General features: G+C 65.7%; 1 protein-coding gene across 1 annotated transcript in view; it reads left to right on the forward strand.

Moving 5' to 3' along the window:
• The window catches only part of Pou4f2 (POU class 4 homeobox 2), a 5,113-nt gene extending 3,714 nt beyond the window's left edge, over nucleotides 1–1,399 (forward strand). The window contains exons 4-5 of the mRNA XM_055609053.1: nucleotides 1–58; nucleotides 458–1,399. Of these exons, the coding sequence (XP_055465028.1) occupies nucleotides 1–58; nucleotides 458–1,399 (1,000 nt within the window). The remainder of the gene's footprint in view (nucleotides 59–457) is intronic.
• The last annotated feature ends 356 nt before the right edge of the window (nucleotides 1,400–1,755 follow it).

Consider the following 1,755-nt stretch of genomic DNA (forward strand, 5'->3'; position numbering starts at 1 on the left):
CGGCGGCGGCGGCGGGGGCTCCGAGGCGATGCGCAGAGCCTGTCTTCCCACCCCACCGGTGCGTACGTCTGCATAATCACCGCTTAGAGGCACGTCCTGACAGCCCCCTTCATCTGCTTGATGTTTTTTTCATGTCCGCGCAGCAAATCACCCCGCTCCCCCCCGTCCCCCCCGAAGTGGTCGGCGGCTCTCTGCCTCCGTATTAATTTTTATGACCCGGGCCGCCGCCTGCGCGCGCTGAGCCGCGCCGGGGGCTGCGCCGCTCCCTCTCCTCCCCTCGCCGCGGCTCGTCGCGGAGGCGCCCCTTCGCGCTCGGCGGCCACTCCCGGGGCCGCCGCGGTGATTATTATTTCAGCGTCCTGGGGACGCCGTAGGCGCGGCGGCGGGCCCGGCCGGGGCTTCCGGAGCGCGCAATTCCCTGCTGAGAGTAATGTGCGCCTTCTACTTGCAATTGCAGAGCAATATATTCGGCGGGCTGGATGAGAGCCTGCTGGCCCGCGCCGAGGCTCTGGCCGCCGTGGACATCGTCTCCCAGAGCAAGAGCCACCACCACCACCCGCCCCACCACAGCCCCTTCAAGCCGGACGCCACCTACCACACCATGAACACCATCCCGTGCACGTCGGCCGCCTCCTCCTCGTCCGTGCCCATCTCGCACCCGTCCGCCCTGGCCGGCACCCACCACCACCACCACCACCACCACCACCACCACCACCAGCCGCACCAGGCGCTGGAGGGCGAGCTGCTGGAGCACCTGAGCCCCGGGCTGGCCCTGGGGGCGATGGCGGGCCCCGACGGCGCGGTGGTGTCCACCCCGGGCCACGCGCCGCACATGGCCACCATGAACCCCATGCACCAGGCCGCCCTGAGCATGGCGCACGCCCACGGGCTGCCCTCGCACATGGGCTGCATGAGCGACGTGGACGCGGACCCGCGGGACCTGGAGGCGTTCGCCGAGCGCTTCAAGCAGCGGCGCATCAAGCTGGGGGTGACCCAGGCCGACGTGGGCTCGGCGCTGGCCAACCTCAAGATCCCGGGCGTGGGCTCGCTCAGCCAGAGCACCATCTGCAGGTTCGAGTCGCTCACGCTCTCGCACAACAACATGATTGCGCTCAAGCCCATCCTGCAGGCGTGGCTGGAGGAGGCCGAGAAGTCCCACCGCGAGAAGCTCACCAAGCCCGAGCTCTTCAACGGCGCCGAGAAGAAGCGCAAGCGCACGTCCATCGCCGCGCCCGAGAAGCGCTCGCTCGAGGCCTACTTCGCCATCCAGCCGCGACCCTCGTCCGAGAAGATCGCGGCCATCGCCGAGAAGCTCGACCTCAAGAAGAACGTGGTGCGCGTCTGGTTCTGCAACCAGAGGCAGAAGCAGAAGAGGATGAAGTACTCCGCTGGCATCTAGGACCCCCTTCGCGGACGGAGCTTCCCCTCGTCCCCCGTCCTCCCCTCCCCTCCCTCCTGCCTCTTTTCTTCCCACTTTGGCTATCAGAAACCGGTCCGGTAAATGTGAACCCAGAACAAGCCCGGAGCAAAGGGGCGAGCAGCTGAGCCCAAATCAGGAAGAAAAACCAAAAACCAGACAAAAAGAAAAAAAAAAAAGAAAGAAAGAAAGAAAGAAATTTGTCAAGTGGTAGCAGAGCTGTCCCCTTGAGCCGCGCCGGGGCTGCTCGGCTTCCTGAGAAGAAGCTCGGAGCTGGTCGGCGGGAAGGCAGAGGGCGAGCTTTTAAACCCTCCCGCAAGAACGAGCAAGTAAGATGA

Source organism: Psammomys obesus, unplaced genomic scaffold, assembly GCF_907164565.1.
Source record: "Psammomys obesus unplaced genomic scaffold, mPsaObe1.curated_primary_1811, whole genome shotgun sequence".
In the NCBI taxonomy this organism is placed as follows: domain Eukaryota; kingdom Metazoa; phylum Chordata; class Mammalia; order Rodentia; family Muridae; genus Psammomys; species Psammomys obesus.